The sequence below is a fragment of the Triturus cristatus genome, chromosome 9 (assembly GCF_964204655.1).
Source record: "Triturus cristatus chromosome 9, aTriCri1.1, whole genome shotgun sequence".
In the NCBI taxonomy this organism is placed as follows: Eukaryota; Metazoa; Chordata; class Amphibia; order Caudata; family Salamandridae; genus Triturus; species Triturus cristatus.
The window spans coordinates 19,532,482-19,550,088 of NC_140592.1; the positions used below are offsets into that span (position 1 = coordinate 19,532,482).

Here is a 17,607-nt window from a genome sequence, read left to right on the forward strand (position 1 = left end):
TCTCCTCTCTACCTGCTGCCACTTCTTACCCATTATCTCTAGCTCCCCGTCATGCCCCCTGTCTCAGTTAAATCCCACGGAGCGCTGCCGTGATTGGTCGGATCACGCCCTGCTCATCACTCTCCACACACTGACGCACAGGGACTGCTGCGCCTGCGCAGAGGAGGCGCCTTTCAGCACCCTGGAGAGCTCCCGTGCAGGGTCAGGCTGTATGAGGCCACAGCAACCACAGGGCAGCTACTAGCAGGTGTAGTGCTTCGCCGGGAGGAGTGGGGCCTCTGGGCGCTTGCACTGCAGCGGCGCCTGCACTGCAGAGACCACCGGGCACTCAAGAGGCGCCAGACCGGCAGAGGGGGGCAGGCACTGCAGAGAGGAGGCTTACTGCAGAGAGGACCCGGCACTCAAGAGGCGGCAGCCCTGCCGAGGGGGGCAGACACTGCAGAGAGGACCCACCATTCTAGAGACGGGCCAGCACTGCACAGAAAAGGCAGCGCCAGAGAGGAGCAAGCACTGCAGAGAAGACCCAGCAATCCATTCCAGAGAGGACCCAGCACTGCAGAGAGAATCCGACACTGCATCGAAGGGCCGACGCTGCAGAGAGAAGCCAGCACTGCAGAGAGGAGCTGGCCTGCAGAGACTGGAACAGCTGTGCAGGGGTGCCAGCACTGCAGAGTCGAGGCACGCAAACAGGAGCCCGCACCGAGGAATTTAGCTGACACTGCACAAAGGAGCCAACACGGAAGGGAGGAGCCAGCACTGCATAGAAAAGTCAACACTGCCTGCAGAGAAGAGCCAGCCCTGCAGAGAGGTCAGCACTGCCTGCAGAGAGGAGTCAACACTGCCTGCAGAGAGGAGTCACCACTGCAGAGAGGAGTCGGCACTGTATAGAGGGGCCAGCACTGCAGAGGAGCCAGCACTGCATAGAGGAGTCAGCACTGCCTGCAGAGAGGAGTCAGCACTGTATAGAGGGGTCAGCACTGCCTGCAGAGAGGACCAGCACTGCAGAGAGGAGCCAGCACTGCATAGAGGAGTCAACACTGGCTGCAGAGAGGAGCCATCACTGCATAGAGGGGTTACCTTGCCTGCAGGGCGGAGCCATCACTGCCTGCAGAGAGGAGCCAGCACTGCAAAGAGGAACCAGCACTGCAGAGAGGAGCCAGCCCTGCAGAGAGAAGTCAGCACGGCCTGCAAAGAGGATCCAGCATTGCAGAGAGGAGCTAGCACTGCCTGCAGTGACGAGCCAGCACTGTGTGCAGAGAGGAGCCACCACTGCGGAGAGAAGTCTGCACTGCCTGCAGAGAGGAGCCAGCACTGCAGAGAGGAGCCAGCACTGCAAAGAGGACCAATCACTGCATAGAGGAGCCAGCACTCCACAGAGGAGTCAGCACTGCACAGAGGAGTCAACACTGCAGAGAGGAGTCAACACTGCAAAGAAGAGCCAGCACTGTCTGCAGAGAGGACCAATCACTGCATAGAGGAGCCAACACTGCATAGAGGAGCCAACACTGCATGCAAAGAGGAGTCTTCACTGCAGAGAGGAGCCAGCACTGCAGAGAGGAGCCGGCACTGGCTGCAGAGAGGGCCCATCACTGCATAGAGGAGCCAGCACTGCCTGCAGAGAGGTGCTATTTCAAGGGAGAGAAGCCAGACTACTTGCAGAGCGTGGCCTGCACTGCAAAGAGGAGCCAGTTCTGGAGACACAAACAACGAGGTACGCCTGGCTATCCGTCTGTGTGAGTGTGGTGGGAAGAGGGGTTGGGGGCGGCAGTGATACCTACAAGAGGCCCATTATGTCTGGCTTTTCATGATGTGGGGTCAGTATACCCACAAGTAATGCCCATCACCTTCTATGTGTACTCACTATCATTCAAAGGTGGCATGCACTCGCACAGTCCATCGCCATGCATATGTGTACACATTGACCATTCAAGGGTGGCACCGACCATCACCAGGCATGATACATGTACACACTGACTATTCAAAGGTGGCATACACTCGCACAGTCCATCGCCATGCATGCCTTGTGCACAGACACACCATTCAATGGTGGCACCGACCATCACCAGGCATGATATTTGTACACACTGACCATTCAAAGGTGGGATGCACTCGCACAGTCCATCGCCATGCATATGTGTACAAACTGACCATTCAAAGGTGGCATGCACTCGCACAGTCCATCGCCATGCATTTGTGTACACACTGACCATTCAAAGGTGGCATGCACTTGCACAGTTCAGCATCATGCATGTGTACACACTGACCATTCAAGGGTGGCATGCACTCGCACAGTCCATCGTCATGCATATGTGTACACACTGACCATTCAAGGGTGGCACCGACCATCACCAGGCATGATACGTGTACACACTGACCATTCAAATGTGGCATGCACTCGCATAGTCCATCACCATGCATATGTGTACACACTGACCCTTCAAAGGTGGCATGCACCTGCATAGACCATTGCCATGAATATGTGTACACACTGAACATTCAAAGGTGGCATGCACTCACACAGTCCATTGCCATGCATATGTGTTCACACTTACCATTCAAATGTGGCATGCACTCGCACAGTCCATTGCCAATCATATGTGTTCACACTTAGCATTCAAAGGTGGCATGCACTTGCACAGTCCATCACCATGCATATGTGTACAGACGGACCATTCAAGGGTGGCATGCACTCGCACAGTCCATTGCCATGCATATGTGTTCACACTGACCATTCAAGGGTGGTATGCACTCGCATATTCCATTACCATGCCATGTGTACACACTAACCATTCAAGGGTGGCATGCACTCGCACAGTCCATAATAATGTATATGTGTACACATTGACCATTAAAAGGTGGCATGCACTCGCACCGTCCATCACCATGCATATGTGTACACACTGACCATTCAAAGGTTGCATGCACTCGTACAGTCTCTCGCCATGCATATATGTACACACTGACCATTCAAGGGTGGAATGCACACACACATAAAAAAACACAAAGATGGCGTGACACCCTGGTATATCACTCTATGCCTAGTTGGCTTGAGGCAAAAATATACAGGCTCAGGGTGGAGCAATCTCGGCTATCTACCCATACTACCTCATTGATTCTCTGTATTAAGTCAATTACAAGAATTGTCAAGGATGGCTCACTCGCGTAATGTGACATGCTTCGTCATTTGCCACCCCGTTGCACCCTGGTGATATGGTGCTATCCGGGTGGACTCAACTTCAGGAGGGGGCTGACCGGAGGGAGTTCTTAGATATTACTTATCTTTTCTGGATAAAGCTCAGATCCCGTTTTTTTCATTAAAAAAAGACAGGATAAACCAGAAAGTTTCCTTTATTACGGTGGTATCCTAGGCTTACTAAAAATGACCGGAAGGTAGACTCCGGAGGCATATATTGGTTTAAGCCCTATGTGGGTCACTGAGTAGAAGATATCACGCCAACACGTTTCTGCCCATAACTAGCCGAATGGCCTAAGGCATTCATCAGGGGATATGTGTCGCTACCCCACAAAGAGTCAGTGCAGGGTAACCATGGATGTATAGAGCAGAGTGGACCTACCTCTCCAATAGGATTTTTTAAAGATTCACCTGGGAATTGATAAAAAGGGCAGCAGTAAGACTTATGTATAGCAGCGGGAAAGCTCCCATGTGCATTAATCTCTTCTTTAGATTATGAAGGGTTATTCTTCCTATATTCAGAGCCTCAAGATTTTTATTGTTAAAAAACCGATCACAGTTTAGACAATAATCAAATGTGAGGAAGCGACGTGAACGCATTTAAAAGACGCAGCGTGCATATGTGACACAGTACGCTCGTGGAGAAACAGAGCGTGTTTTTACCCAGTCATAAAGGGCTAATTGCCACATGGTCGTTTAGGGTGGGCCTCTCCTGCGGTCACACTCTAGTTTATAGGGCGATGTACAACAGTAGGGTTTTCATAAAAGAAACATTATATAAGCAAACATTAGTCATGACGCTTCTAGTATTGAGACCTTAATTCATTTGCCACGTATGAGAATTCTTAGGGCCTCCTGTGTGCGAACACGTTATTTACTCACCTCGTCAAAGCAGAGAGCCCACTTTCATCCTGCCGCGCCCCTTCGAAACAGCCGCCTGGTACGATGGCACAGACGGAGAACTTTCCTGTTTAAAGGCCCGCGAGGGGGCTGTTCCCCTCCTGATGCTGCCCCCTGATGGTGAGTTTGAAGACCCGGAGAGATGCTGGCGGGGGGTAATGTTCTCTCATTTGTATGGAGTCTTGTATGGAGTCCAGTCTCGCTGCCGCTCCAAAGTTTGAGAGAGGGGCGCCAACTGTCGGCTCGAACGGGAGGGGGTGTCTGCTCCTTCTGTGTGTGATGCGCTCTTTCTTTGTGCGCACGTGCACGTGTCTTCCAGACCCTCCGGCGTGCAGAGCCCATGCTCGTACACACGCCCGGAGGATCCTGGGAGTTGTGGTCACTTGTAGGGTGTCTTTTCACTATTGTGTCACCATTCTACAAAACGTGAAGGATGAAGTTGGCGAAAGTAAGACCCCCAGGTCAAAAGCGAGGTTATACCACCGGCTCTCGATGCATACAGAAGGGGCGCGTTCCCCCTAGTGTCCGCTCTATCAGTTTAGATTAACCAGTGTGGTGCCAGCTACTCCCAACCCAGGCCTTAATCTGGGAGGGATGAGGATGGAAAACCAAGATTCTGTCTTATTACATTCACTATCACCTGTGTGCTAATGATGTCATCTCTCACTGTGCACAGTCCATAGATTGTTATCTGTCCTGAGTGTATTGTGTATAGAGCGCTATGCCGTCCCATCTATCGGACACTGTCCAGGTAAGGGAGGAGGGGGGAGATGGGTTTGTGTTTGTATGCCCTCGGTAATATCGTGTTTGGTGTTATATATATGGTACTTTCTGGCATGCTCGTGTTCTCTATGGTTATCGGCTCAGCGCTCCACATCCACCCATGGGTTATATAACCAGCGAGGGGGAGGGGGGGGTTCCAGAGCCTCTGTGGTGACTGCACCGGGTTCTTTGTTTTTGGGCGTGTGTGTGCGACCACATCCCGTACATTCTGACTTTGCTTGTATGCGAACATAGGGGATGTCATTCTCAAATTCCCCGTGTTTAAGATGCTCCAGTGTTTTACAACCAGTTTTTTTTCACTGTGTTTGATATTGGGGTGAATGTAACCACGTAAATATGTCTGGGTTCATGTGTTTTTCTGTTGTATGTCTCAAGGCCTCTCTGTTGTTATTCATTTTTTTTTTTAAATCTGTTTTTATTAGTTTTGTTATTTTGTCAAACACCAATACAGACATTCGGTACAGTAGCATACGAGCTCCCTGGGTAGAACATTAGTGCATAGCGTACTGAAAGGATACATAATTAGGTCGTAGCTGGATGAGCTCCACCCCACTGCATTGAACCCCTAAAAAGGCAGTAATCTCAAATATTGATATATGCAGTCCCGCCTCCCCCCGCGTGGGCTCATCAGCATATCTCGGTGAGTCCCGCAGCCGCATCCGCAGCCACTGTCCAGAAACGATAAGAAAACAAACAGAAAGAACCGCAACCACCTCCACAGTAGACCAGCTCCAGTGTGCCTATCGCTATCCCTGCCCCCCGTGTAGTCCCCCCCTCCCCCGATTGCAGTGAGTGACGAAGCTGCAGCGCGCCATCACGCGTCCGGATGCATTGTCCCCTCTCACCCAGTGCGGGTGCGTGTTGTGTGTGGAACCCTACAGGGTCACTCCGGCGGAGTGTCCGCTGCCCGGCTTGACGTCGCCTCCCCCCCCTGCTCACCCCTCCCATCCCCCACCTCAGCATGTCTGAGCGCCTGAAGCATCTCCTCCCATTGCGCGGCTATGGGCATCTTCCTCAACCCTAGTGTCTCCTCCCGCCTAATAGCAGTCCCCTCTGCTCCGGCCCATGCAACGAGTGAGCGCCCCCACGCCCGCGGGTGGGGCGGGTCCTGTGCCTTCCACCGCCTGGTTATGAGGCGCTTGGCAACCGCGAGCCCTAAATCCAGGAACCGATATGTCACCTTAGTCGTGCTCGTCCTGCGAAAATGATGCAATAGGTAGACCACCCAGTCAAAGGATATGTCCCTCCCCGTGATAGTGTGCAGGGAGTCGTAAACTGCGCGCCAGTAGGAGTGTAATTTGCAGCAGCCCCATAGCATATGTATGATGTCAGCCCCCGGTGTAGCGCATCTAGGACACTTTGCGTGTGCGTGACAGTAGTAACTATTAAGGACCGCGGGAGTGAGATATGCCCTATGGACGACGAATAATTGTATCTGTCTGAGGCGCATGTTTCTGGGGATGCGCACCGGGCTTTTCAGTATGTGTTCCCATTCTTTGTCCGTCAACTGCCTCCTTAGGTCCACATCCCATTTGTGCCTAAGAGGTTCCAGGGAAATCGCCGCGTGCGACCGCAACGATGCCGCAAACCACCTAATCAGGTGGCAGCCCCTTCCCAGGACGTGCAAGTACTGTATAGTTAGGTGCTGGCCGGGCTCCATAGCCATATCTCCCCACCGGGCGCCCAAGGTCCGTACTAAGGAGTGATAGGTCAGGAACTGTCTGGGCGGTAGGCCCCCTTCTTCCACCAGCAAGTCGCACGAGAGGAGCTGTCCGTCTCGATACAGATCTCCTAGGGTCTGGATGTCCGCCTCTCGCCACTGTGTAAGCGCAAGGGCAGTAAGCGGTCCCCCTCCACTGGGGGTACCTTCCAATGGCAGCGCTGGCGCATACGAGAGTACGTGCGGAGTAAGGAATAGGCTCCTGCGGAAACAGCGATACGCCACTGCAAGGAGGAGCGGGGCTGGGGCCGCACTCCTGGAGGCCGGGTGGAAGAGCACCAACAACTGCTCAAGTGTATACGGTGGGCCCATAAACGCAGTGTCCTCGCGACCCCTATCCGCCAACCAGCTCGCTATCCACTGCAGTTGGGCCGCTAGGTAGTAATGCTCGAAGCAGGGTGCCTCTAACCCTCCCTGATCTGTTGGGAGGTAGAGTTTCCTGAGGGACATCCTGTGTCGGCTATTCCCCCAGATGAAGTCCCTAAGGGTTTGCGACAGCTTGGCGAAGAAGGCCGCCGGGATGTAATAAGGCAGGTTGGCGAAATAGTACAGGAGCCGCGGGAGGACCACCATTTTGGACAGCGCCACTCTGCCCGTGACCGTGAGCGGAAGCGTATTCCAGAAGCGCACTTGGGATTTGATGGCCGTGAAGGCCCTGCCCAGGTTACCGTCAATTAGGTCCGCCGGCTGACGGTATATGCGGAGTCCCAGGTACCGGAAGGTGTCACCCCTCCACTGTACTCTGGTGCCGTTTAGGACATAACCAGGGTCCTGCCTCCCCTCGCCGAACGCGTAAAGGTAGGATTTGCTGGCGTTCACCCGGAGCCCCGAAAGGGCGACAAAATCTCGCAGGACGTGGGCCAGCTGAGGTGGAATGTCATCAATGTCCCACACATACACCAACAGATCGTCGGCATAAAGCGACACCTGATGTATAGTGCCCCCCAGGGGTATGCCAGCCGCCGTCCGCTCGCGTATAGCCGCTGCCAGGGGCTCCATCGCCAAAGCGAACAGGAGCGGCGACAGCGGGCATCCCTGCTGGGTCCCCCTGCAGTTCGGTATGGCGGCGGATATGTACGGCCCCAGTCGCACCCGCACCTTAGGGTCTTTGGAATGGAGGCCCACCAGCTGCAGAAACTCCAAGCCAAGGTCAAAACGCAGCAGAAGTGCCGACAGGTACCGCCATTCCAGGCAATCAAATGCCTTTTCCAGGTCTAATATGAGGCAGCCTGCCCTGGGCCACTCCTGCGTACTGTCTGCCGCCACCCTGAAAAATCTCCTCAGGTTCAAGGACATACTGCGCTTCGGCACAAACCCATTCTGGTTGGCATGGACTAAGTGTGCAACCACCGGCGCCAAGCGCTCCGCCAGCACCTTAGCCAGGATCTTGCAGTCGGTGTTGAGAAGCGCCAGCGGGCGGTAGGAGCCCAGGTCTGTGGGGTCCCGGTCCGGCTTGGGCAGGGACACCAAATAGGCCTCACTCATCGAGGGAGGTAGTGCGCCCGCCTCAACCGCCGCCCTATATACCCCGAGGAGGTGCGGCACCAGATGCTCATGGTAGGCTTTATAAAACTCCGTGGGCAACCTATCGGGGCCCGGAGTTTTCCCAGATGCCATTGAGGAGATGGCGTCTCCTATCTCTTCCAGTGTAAGAGGACAGTTGAGGGCCTCCGTATGCTCAGCCGTGACCGTAGGCAGTCACGCCTGCCCTATAAACCGCTCGAGATCCTCCCCGAGCAGTGCCCTCGCGCACGGTACAGCTGTGTAAAATGGTCTGTCATGACTCTATGAATGTCCCGATGGGTGCACACGAGCTCTCCCCCTGGTGTACGTATCGCCGCGACCGGGGCGCGGGTCGCCTCCTGCCTCAAGAGCCAGGCAAGCAGTCGGCCCGCCCTGTCAGCCGATGCATGTGTGCGGGCCGTGTGTGCCGCATAGTTCAGACACCTCAGGCGTTCCAGGAGCTCAGCATGTTCGGCGCGCAGGTCCGCCAACTGTTGTGCTCGTGCACCGCCCCCCTCTCCCTCCCGCTCGTGCTGAAGCAGCCGGGATTCAAGACGGGTGAGCGACCCCGCTATCTGCCTCCGCATATTCCATGTGGTCCCCAAGCAATGACCACGGATCACTACTTTGAGCGCATCCCATTCCACCCGTGCGTCGCTCGCTGTGCCCTCATTGAGCTCATAATAGGAGAGGAGCGCGGTTTCCACCGACGAGCGGAAGTCCGGGTCCTCCAGCGCCGTGGGCTGGAGTTGTCAAGTGGGTATGGGAGGACGACCCGCCTCCCAGCTAAGTCGGAGCCTCAGGGGGTTATGGTCAGAGTGCGTGCGCCCCAGATATTCTACGCTCTCCACCAGTGGCAGCAGCGCCGGGGATCCTACCATCCTATCCAACCGCACATGCAGATCGTGCGTAGAGGAATAATAAGAGTAGATTCGATCCGTGGGGCACCGAGTACGCCAAATATCCAGCACCCCCCACTGTGAAAGCCAGTCAACCAACGCACACGGGCCGTGGAGGCAGCGGCCGTCGCGCGGAGCGGAGGGAACGACCTGTCCAGGTGCACATCTAAGACAGAATTAAAGTCCCCTCCAAGCAGCCAGGGGATACCGGCGTATGGCGCCACCTCTAGCGACAGACGCGCGAGGAAGGGTATCTGGTCAACGTTCAGGGCATAGATCGAAGCCAATAATACAGCCTGGCCGTTCAGCGTTCCCCGTACTAATGTGTACCTACCCTCAGTGTCCACAGACACATCCTCGCTGACAAAGGGGACGCCCGCTCTGACCCACACGAGTTTGCCCCTAGCCTGTGCTGAGTACACCGTGCCATACACCTGGCCCCTCCAGCGCCGTCGCAACTTCTCTAACTCTGGCTGCATCATGTGTGTCTCCTGTAATAGTGCGGCTGAGTGGCGCTGCAAGTAGGCGAAAACAGAGTACCGCCGCGTGGGAGTGTGCATACCCCGTATGTTCCATGTAATAATGTTAACCCGCGTCAGGGCGCGGGGGGGACCGGGCGCGGTGCAAGTGGCAGCCAGTGTGCGCTGCGGTGTAGGAAGGTAGCTGTGATCTGAGGTAACAATAGTAACCTAACAATAACAAGTGTATAACGGCTGGGGCGAAGCGCACAAGTGTGCCCGTCCAAACTTACGTAACCCTACGCGGGTGAAACTAGGTCAGGGTGTGACCTGGGGGTATTGACGTGCGGAGGAATGTTCGCCACCGGTGTCCCCATGTGCCATCTAAGTGTGGTGTGCCTCTATGAAGTGCTTGCCAGTGATGGGCGGTGCGACCAGTGAGGCGCAGGCAAGTGCCCGCCGGGAGCCACCCAGATCTACTGTTGCCCTCAAGGGAAACCCATCCTGCGCGAGCAGCCGTGACCACAACAGATCCCCCACCCAGGTCAGGAGGACCACCAGATCAGTTAAGGGCCCAAACTCACCCTCTGCCTCCCCAGGGACATAAGTCAATTTCATGGTACTTGCACCAGCAGTAGTCCTCAGGCCATCTCTCAGTCCAGGATACCATCAGCAGTCTGTGGGGTAACCACCGGCCCACCGAAGGCCTCGGAGAGGGATGTCGTCGGAGACGTTGACCCACTCACCAGCACCTCAAGTCGCCCTTCCTGGTCCGATGAGTCCATCCGGCTCGGGCTGGCCAGTGTCGTGACCGCCTGCAGCACTGTCCGACGCTCTTGTCGCATTTTCTCCGGCGTTGGAGCTACTGACCGCGCCGGCATCCCTCGCGCCGCTCCACGTCACTGACGACGTCTGCCGCCTCTGCTGGGGCGGGCTCCGTCGCCCGGGTCTGCCGGCCTCTGCCCAGTCCATAGTCCCTTCTCCTCGAGCCAGGCCCAGACCTCCGCCGGGGAGTCAAAGTAGTGAGTCTTTCCTTTTTCGACCACACGCAACCGAGCAGGGAACAGCAGCGAATACGGCAGCGCCAGCTCACGAAGCTGGCGTTTCACTGCCATGTAATTGTTTCTGCGGCGCTGCACCAGCGTGGTGTAGTCCGGGAAAAGCATCACTTGACTGCCGCTCACCGACAGACCATTCATGTTACGGGTCTCTCTGAGGATGGCGTCCCTGTCTCTATAGTTGAGCAGCTTGAACAGGAATGGGCGCGGCCGGGCGTCCGGCGGCGGCCTCTGAGCAGGCACACGATGAGCTCTTTCCACCTCGAAGTGAGTCGACAGCTTCCCAGGCGGCATGACCTCCCGCAGCCAGTCTTCCACATATTGTTCTGGGTTTCGCCCTTCTTCGCCCTCCGGCAGGCCCAGGGCACGGACATTATTGCGGCGGGAGCGCCCTTTAGCATCCTCCGCCCTGTCTTCTAAGGCGTGAATACGATCCAGCATGTCTTGTAGGGAAGCTGCGTGGCTGCGAGCGACCGGCTGCATCTCCGACAACGTCTGCCCCTGGGTGGCAACCGTGTCCGCCAGCCTGCGGTGGTCAGCGTGGAGGAGCGTGAAGTCCGAGGTGACTTTATCGATGCGGCTCTCCAGGGACGTCCTAGTTTGCTCCAAGGTTGTCCCTATTTTCTCTACTGCGGCCAGCATGGAGTACATCTTGGCCGCCAGCCCACGGTCCAGTCCCCCTTGGCCTGCAGTCGCGGCGTCACACCCAGTGGGAGCCAGGCGAGGCAGCGCGTCCCAGCGCACAGAGGGCAGCCATCTCCCTGGGCGGTCAGCAGCGGCCGGGCGGGGTCGCCTCAGGCAGGGACACTGACGCCCCCCTGCAGGGCAGATCTCCAAGCGTACCTTCACTCTCCGCCAATTTCGCCTCTCCGCCGGCGCCGGTCTCCCAATTTCACGCCGCAGCGCAGCCAACAGTTCCTCTCGCAGATCCAGCGGGGCAGAGGTAGTCACGGCGCGAGTGGGCTCCTTTCACTTTCGCCCGACAGCGCCAAATGCCCCGCTAGGGCGGGCAGGGACAGCCGCGGCAAGCAGGCCGCCCCGCTCCCTCCACACTAAGATCTCGCAGCTCTCCCAGGCTCGCCGGCCGAGCCGACCCCAATGGTAGCCGTAGCGGTGTACTCCGGATTAGCTCCACCGGAGCAGCGCCACTGTCTGTGGCCCTGTGGGCGGGGACCAGCCACAGGCACCCGCGGCCGTCCTCACCCGCCCAGCAGCCGCCCGCCGGGCGGTCCGTCCGCGCTAGAGGTCCAATGCGGCGTATGGGGTCCGGGCAGGGCAAGAACCTCAGCAGGGCCTCAAGGCGCACCCATGTGTGCACAGGCGGGGTCTGGAGTCATTCGGGTGTCCGCGAATGGCGCCCTCGAGGGTTCCCAGGCCGCAGCGCCGCGCGGCACGTGTTTTTCACAGGTAGGGCACAGTGCGGCCGGCGCCACTCGGGTCCTGCGTCTCCTCACTCCTCTCAGCGCCAGGCCGGCGCGGCCAGTCTTCAGCAGTCCACCAGCGTGGGAAGGCCCGCTGCCCCAGCGGGCCGCGATCGCCGATCAGTACCTGGGTGCGCCGCCTCCTGGGCCCGGTCTTCACGCCCCTCAGCACCAGGGCGCTCCCAGCAGCGGCAGCTCTTCTCAGGGCGCCCCCCAGCGTCTCCAACTCCGCAGTGTCAGCGCGTCCGCTGCCTTCTTTACCACAGCCTCGCCGCGGCGCCGCAACCGGGGGAAGGTTGCCCCCACGGGCCGCTCGCCCGCTCCCAACGGCCGCCGCCGCACCGCGTTTGTCTCCAGTCAGCGCTCCGCGCGAGAGCCTCGCGGCCCTCGCGGCCTAACCGCCACTCGTCTGCCTCCAACATGGGCGCCCCCGATGCGCCGCAGCCCGTCGTCCGGTACCACAGCTCTCCGGGTCTCCGCCAACACCTCCTCCGTCGCACAGCACCCCGCGGCCGGTTTCAGTGGCGAGGACAGCACCGCAGGATCGCCGACTACAGGATAAGTCGGGGAAAAGGTAGCGGAGCTCTAGAGAGTCGCGTCCGCCATTGTGGCTCGCTAGCCACGCCCCCCTCTCTGTTGTTATTCATGGCTCTCTTTTGATTCATGGCTCTCTTTTTGCCCTTGTTATTATGCTTTCCGGATAGTGTCTTTCTCTTAGTTTTGTGCTGAGTATATTGGCATGTTCCTTGTATTTTGTAGTTTCCGTACAGTTGCATCTTAGCCTAAGGAATTGTCCTATGGGTAGACCATCCCTCAATGAGCGGGGGCGGTAACTCTCAAATCTTAAGAGACTCTTTTTGTCGTCTATCTCCGTTTTCAGGATTCCCTCTTCAGGGCAGATGGGCAGGTCCAGGAGAGGCATCTCCTGGTGACTCATATTAAGACAGTTCATGAAGACAATGGCTTCCTCTTGGTGCCTTCCAGATCACCAGGATATCATTTCATCATTAGCTTTATTTCGGTCAAAAACCATAAAAGCACAGGTATATAGTAGAAAAATACAATGATAAAAATTCACAATACATACTCAGCCATAAAACAATAGATAAGATAGTTAAAATATGCTTAAAAAGCAATATCAAGAATAAAAACAGTTAATGACCAAAGAGAGGAACAGTGGATCTGTAGATAAAACAACATAATACTACACATGGTTTGCCTTGATCATTGCATTTCTTACGAACCACATGGAGAGGAGAAATCTCGAAGTGGCAAAGACAAACACAGGGGTCGTATCATATTTTAATAGTCTAAAAACTTCCTTATAATCCCTAAGACCTCTTAATTTGCAAAGGGAAATGATCCATTTATAACGAGCCCTGTTATAAGAGGGACAGAAAAGCAAAACATGCAGATCAGTCTCCTCTACATGCTCGCACCTCTTCCATGGCCTCATTTGGATCACAAAAAGGTTCTCCTCGTTCTAGATGTATTTACTCTCAAAGTTGTGCACGTAGAGGCATGCCAAACTGGGGGCGCAGGTGCTGCCCATGAAAGTGCCGTGGGTCGGTAGGAATAAATCGCCCTCATATTCAAAGATGCTTCGTGTCGGAACCACATGGGCACCATCTAGGATGAATTCGACTGGTATCTGTTCTCTGGCCTGCTTTTGGAACCAGTAGTTTCTCTGTTACTTCTAGTGCGGAGTCCTGTGGGATGTTCGGCGCAAGTGTTTTACTCCCAAGGCGTCACTGGTCTGTTTTCTTCCACTCATAAGATTCCCATTAATGGTAGGCTGTGCGATATCCCTTTCTGACAGTAGGTCAGCCGGTGTACTTTGACATCACGCTCCTATAGCTTAGGTGATGTCATGCACACTACAAGACTGCCCTTTGTGTGTGCGGTGCACAGTGACGTCACACGACATGAGTCTTTCTATCGATCTTGATCAAGTTTTCACCCTCACGATACTTATCCTTGGCGATCGACGTTCCCGCGCCATGACAGTCGCTTCCTCACTTCATCTCACCTTTTCTATTGATTCTTTTGCAATTGACATCCCTGATGAAGGGCTGAAGAAGCCCACAATGCATTGGGATGATTTCAAATTTGCATGATTCATCTGATTCATGGATTCATGGAATATGTTGCAAATGCAGTGCTCTTAACTATGAACATTTGGTTCTTCTTGAATTAAGAAATCCTTGAAGGAATGAAATCGGCGTCGTTAATGAAACTGTGTATTACTGGAAGCCGATCATCAATGAACATTTGATTACAATCTTTCACTCGGAATCCAACAGTGCATCTAAGGGACGCTATCCATTGGGGGGGGGGGGGGGGATGGGGGAGCGCTATCCATGGGGGGGGACGCTATCCATGGGGGGGGGGGATGGGGGAGCGCTATCCATGGGGGGACGTTATCCATGGGGGGGGGGAAAGCTATTCCTACTAATACAAATTCTGACTCAACTTTTTGTTCTGGGGTTGGGTCAATTTTCTGATGCACACTTGGAACAAAGTGTTGATAGGTTTCCCACACAGAGCTTCACCGGGTCACCTAAGGGTCGAAGGTTCAGGCTGAACAGCATGCAGACCAGGACAGGCCTTGAGGAACTCTGAAAGTTGATGATGGTGAGGGGGGTTAACTGGTCTCCAGTTCTGGTGACTGAGTGTAGCTACACACGGATAGCTTTCCATGTAGGGGAGATTTGCACTATTTTAGTCTCGATTCAAGTGTGGTGCATAGAATGTTGTGATCACCACTGCCAAACTCCTCTGTCAGGTCAAGGAGATCGAGGAGGCCGGGTTTCCATTGCCCATGACTTTATTTCTGTGACCTTCTCTATAGCCTGATTCATAGCAATTTAAACCCGGTATTTGTTAAGCACAAACTAATCACCCCTAAGGGTCTCGAGGGTCTGGGAGTCGTCGGGGAGATTAAGGGGCATATTATCAAGGACGGCGTTAAAATTATCACCGCTTTAGCGGCAGAAAACTGCCGCTAAAGTGGCGATAATGGGCTTGATAATATGCCGCAGAGAATTCCAATAGAATCCCATGTTGACACCAGAACATGGGCTTCTATGGGAATTTTCTGCGGCATAGTATCAAGCCCATTATCGCCGCTTTAGCAGCAGTTTTCTGCGGCTAAAGCGGCGATAATTTTAACGCCATTTCTTGATAAAATGTCCCAAAGTGAGCTGTTGCCTAGAGTCACATGGTGCTGAGGTGAACTGCAGCCGGCGCCGTGGTTCGAACCGTGAGCTCCTCGCTCCGGAGTCAGCCACTCTGGCCGCTGTGTCACACCTCCGTTTAGAAGATGGTTCTCGCTGATGAAGAGTTGAAGTTACTTTTCATCATTTCGACAAGTTTAGCACATGCACACTGACCATCCAGAGTGGTCGAGGAGGGTGTGGACGAATACAGCCAATAGCCAGGCATAATGTGTGAAAACACTGACCTTTGGAAGGGGAGGACGTGAGTGAATGAATGAATGAAAAGATTTATAGAGCACAACAGCGGTTCCAAAAGGGCGTGCCGGCGCGCCACTCCAGCCTGTATGCATGCAGAGGCGGCAAGAAACTAACCTACATCAGCCCCATCCTTCTTCTGTTTCACACGTACACGAATGTTGGACTTTGTGTGATATTTCTTTATAATACATGGATTCTGCAATTCCTGTATCCACTCCTGTCTCTAATTTCTTTATAATCGGTGACTTGTGATCTAACCAGTTGTCGATTATAAAGGGAAGACGTGAGGACTCAACTGTAATAAGATATTACAGTCGAGTTCAGTCAGGTCATGGAGCAGCTGTTTGAGGCAACATTGTTTGTCTTTCTTTTGCTCTACATTTCTAGCTTACCGTGACTAGCAGAAAGAACATTATTATTTTTTGTATTCCTTAGATTATTATAACAAAGTTAGGATCTTTCTCCATGTTTTTACTCATTCTGAGCTACTGCAGCTTTTTTTTTTAAACAACTGACTTGTATTGAACGGTTTCTGATATCTTTTTGCCACAAATGTAGAACAGGTTATTGATGTAATTGTATTTATATAGCACTTGCAAGCCGAAGCAAGCTGAAGAGGTGTCGGATCGCTTTTTGGCGAGTAGCACGCTACTACGGAACCCAAAAAGGATTAGTGGTGGATTCATTTAGGGAAATATGAGTTAATTTGAGTGGTGGACATGCACATCTGTTAGTTGGATTAAAAGGGATAATGGAGGGGTAGGAGAGGGAAGAGTCTAGAAGGTGTTCTTTGGAAGGTCATAGCAGTAAGATAATGTTTGGGATGAGTAAAGGAGAGATGTAGGAGAGAAGAGCCTCTAGGAAGGGACTGGGTAGATCTTAGTAGTGAAATGAGGTTTACGATTAGTCAAAGGAGGGATACATGACAGAAGAATTTAGAAAGACTTGTTTGGGACAGGTTTATAGTAAAATGAGGTTTGGGGTGAGCCAAGGAGCTAAGAGTCTAGAAAGGGTTATTCCGGAGATCCCAGCAGTAGAATGAAGTTTGGGATGAGTCAAAGAATGGAGGGGGAGGATATATCAAGAAAGGTATAGGGTGAGACAGAGTAGTACATTGAAGAGAGTCCAGGGTGTTTTTCCCATTCTATAGTAGGAGTGAAGTAATTAATATATAGATACATAACTACATAGAAAGGGTATACATGGATAAGGGAGATAATATATTGAGATTTAAAGTTATAATGTATAAACTTAGACTCTCAAGTGTTGCTGTAAATAAAGCTAATTTATTTGTGTATTTTCATAACAATTTTTTTTAATTTGATCTTTTCCTTAATATTTCAATAGTGAAGCACTTGAAGGTAAAATAGTAAAGATAATATTTACATATTGTGATAGATAATTAAAACAGAGACCCATAAGCATCTAATCAAATAATTGATATGAGAACTATGCAGTGACCTATAAACATGTTAAGCATTGAATAATATATTTAACCATAAGTAATATATACATTTTTTAAGCAGACCCGAAGAATATATATTTTAAAACCATAGTTCATATACATATTTGTACAAAGAAATATGCATTTCTAGATTCATTCATATAATTAAATTATAAATATATGCAAACACCGGGAGATGCTGTACATTCGTGTTTGAGTATGGTGGTTATGTGGGGAAGAGCCAACTCTTGAGTGGTCTTCCGCAGATGAGATCATTATCCATGGCTCTTATGTTTGGGGGTAATGAATGCCATAGTTTGGCTGCTTGAACAGAGAAAAATGCGTCACCTATTTTTTTTCTTGAATGGTGGGGGTTTGAGGCGACATGCCAAGCTAGAGCGGAGGTTCCTTTGTTGATGGATTTGGCAATTTTAATCCTGATTAATTTTGCCCAAGAGGTTCTATATTTATTCTTCATGTTTACAAGCATGCTTTGTCTTTCATATGAAAGAGCTAGGAACCACGGTTTTAAGCAGTTTGTGTGAAAGGTACCGGTGTGACCATGTATTGTATGGGATAAAGTACCCCCTGGCACTCATGATAAGGATATTCCAAGTCACCTCGGAGTTTTACAACAGTATAAAGGAACTCAGCCTTCAGCCTCAATCCTCTACGTGGCGGTGGAAGTCCTTGGTGACTCAGTGACCCCCTTATAATGTTTGGCAGGGGGTGCTTTATCCAGTATATTGCTG

The 17,607-nt window shown here is 53.0% G+C and overlaps 1 protein-coding gene across 1 annotated transcript in view; it reads left to right on the forward strand.

Annotated features, from left to right (window-relative positions):
- Positions 1-206: 206 nt before the first annotated feature.
- The window catches only part of LOC146797278 (ankyrin repeat and SOCS box protein 11-like), an 83,827-nt gene continuing 66,426 nt past the window's right edge, over positions 207-17,607 (forward strand). Inside the window, exon 1 of the mRNA XM_085627541.1 lies at positions 207-1,711. Coding sequence (XP_085483667.1) covers positions 1,510-1,711 — 202 coding nt within the window. The 5' untranslated portion in view covers positions 207-1,509. The remainder of the gene's footprint in view (positions 1,712-17,607) is intronic.